The sequence below is a fragment of the Tupaia chinensis genome, unplaced genomic scaffold (genome assembly GCF_000334495.1).
Source record: "Tupaia chinensis unplaced genomic scaffold, TupChi_1.0 Scaffold000383_1, whole genome shotgun sequence".
Taxonomy (NCBI): Eukaryota; Metazoa; Chordata; class Mammalia; order Scandentia; family Tupaiidae; genus Tupaia; species Tupaia belangeri.
Genome location: NW_006159885.1, coordinates 1,794,792 through 1,796,808, shown reverse-complemented (window position 1 = coordinate 1,796,808; position 2,017 = coordinate 1,794,792). Strand labels below are relative to the sequence as shown.

The following is a 2,017-nucleotide window of genomic DNA, read 5'->3' as shown; positions in this document are numbered from 1 at the left end:
TCTCCTTTCTCTTATGAAGATACTTGTCACCAGATTGGGGACCACCCTACTGCAATACAACCTCATCTTAACTTGATTACAATTGCAAAGACCCTATTTGCACGTGAGGTCATATCCACAGGTACTAGGGGTTAGGTAGGACACAAACCTGTCTTTTTGGGAGGGATATACCAAGCCACAACGGAAGGGGAGGTCCTGTATGAGTGTGGCTGGGAGCCTCCATAGGGTCAAGGGGAGGTTTGTTCCAATATGAAGTCTCAGTCACATCCACAGGTGAAGGCACAGAGCTGCCCAGTGGAGGTGATGACACCGAGTATCAGGAGGAAGGGGGCAGTTATGGTATGTGCTATGAGGCAGCAGCTGGGACCAGGGCTCAGGGGCAGGGTCCGGCCTGGCAAGTCAGAGGCAAGCCTGCTCTTCTGAGGCTGGAGGAAGGAGGGGGGCAGGTATTTGGAGGGTATCTGTGGCTAGTAGAGGGTTCCCAATGGCCAGGTAAGCGGGATGACAGGTGACCAGATGGAGGTGGGGGGATGTGCCAGAACGTAAGAGAGGTGAATGAGGCCGTGGGGGCAGAGGAGACTAGGGTCCTGGAGAAGGTCCCTGGGCAGCCCCAGGGGGCTGCTGCTGTCGGAAGGATGGATTTGAGGGGCCAGAGTCTGACGGCCCTGTAGCAGACTTGAGCCCTCAGTGCCCAGGAGAAGGGGCAGGAAAGACTAACGAGTGGACAGGGGCGTTTCTTTCTGCCGTGTGGTTCAAGGAGGTAAGGAGGGCAGGTCCACGCAGCTGGCAGTGAACAGTGCTAAGGAAGTATGGGGTACATGGGCATAGGGAAGGAGGTGAAAGCAGGGGAACAAGTATGGAGGCATGTCTGGAGGCAGCTCTGGCCTGATCCCGGCCTGCCGGGTGGGGGGTGGAGAGCCAGCAGCATCCCGGAGAGGTTTCAGAGGTGGGGCTCAGCCTGGGGGGCACTTCCCACTCACTCCTCCCCCTCCTCTGCCAGCGTGCTGATCAGGTTTATCTCAAACCTCGAGGCCCCTGCCTGGTGGGGCTTCCTGGTGGCTGGGCTGATGTTGGCGAGCTCCATGATGCAGACGCTCATCTCACAGCAGTACTGGCACCTCATCTTTGTGACGGGACTGCGGCTCCGCACAGGGATCATGGGCGTCATCTACAGGAAGGTTAGCCGATGCGGGACACAGGAGCTCAGGGCCGGCCCCGGACAGCTCGGGGAGGCTCAGGGCCGGGCCCGTCCCTACTGTCCACCTACAGGCTCTGGTCATCACCAGTTCTGTCAAACGTCAGTCCACCGTGGGAGAAATCGTCAACCTCATGTCCGTGGATGCCCAGCGCTTCATGGACCTTGTCCCCTTCATCAACCTGCTGTGGTCAGCACCCCTGAATATCATCCTGGCGATCTACTTCCTTTGGCAGGTAACTCTCAAATGCCGACCTTCACTCCCTTCCTGACCTTCCTACAAAGGGACAAGAGTGGTGGTTCTGGGAACCCACAGTTAGCGTAATGGCTATGTCGCTGGACTCCCACGTAGTCGACCACGGTTTGCGTCCCGGACCCGGTGGCTTAAAACTCACGCCGGGCGCGTGTGCGTGCGTGCCCAAGATCCCGAGAGGAGAATGGAGGAGAAGGGATTGCGGCGTGACCATCCCCCCTGGGGGGTGATTTCTCGCTTTCTGTCTCTATGTCTCTCTCTGTCTGTCTGGCGAGCGCACGCGCCCTATAGCAAAAACCTCTCAAAAAATAAAAATAAAAAGAGTGGTGGCTCTGAGTCGGCAGAGGGGCTATTACTGGGCATGGGAGCTTCCCGAGGGGCTGGGGGACGGAGGGAAGGAGGGACAGGATGCTAGCGTCTGCAATCCGTCTGCACTTGCTGTCCTGTGGGTCAGGACACCGTCTCTGTTGTCATTATCCGCAGGCTGGCTGCTTCTGCAAATGGCATGGTCATACTGGCTTTGCTCACTGTTGGGCTGTTACTGTCTTCGGCTTCCTGCCCCCGCCCAC

The 2,017-nt window shown here is 57.9% G+C and overlaps 1 protein-coding gene across 1 annotated transcript in view; it reads left to right on the top strand.

The window, feature by feature from the left end:
• Positions 1-2,017, top strand: part of ABCC3 (ATP binding cassette subfamily C member 3) — a 66,333-nt gene that overhangs the window by 28,120 nt on the left and 36,196 nt on the right. Inside the window, 2 exon segments of the mRNA XM_006153617.3 lie at positions 1,001-1,178; positions 1,270-1,431. Coding sequence (XP_006153679.1) covers positions 1,001-1,178; positions 1,270-1,431 — 340 coding nt within the window.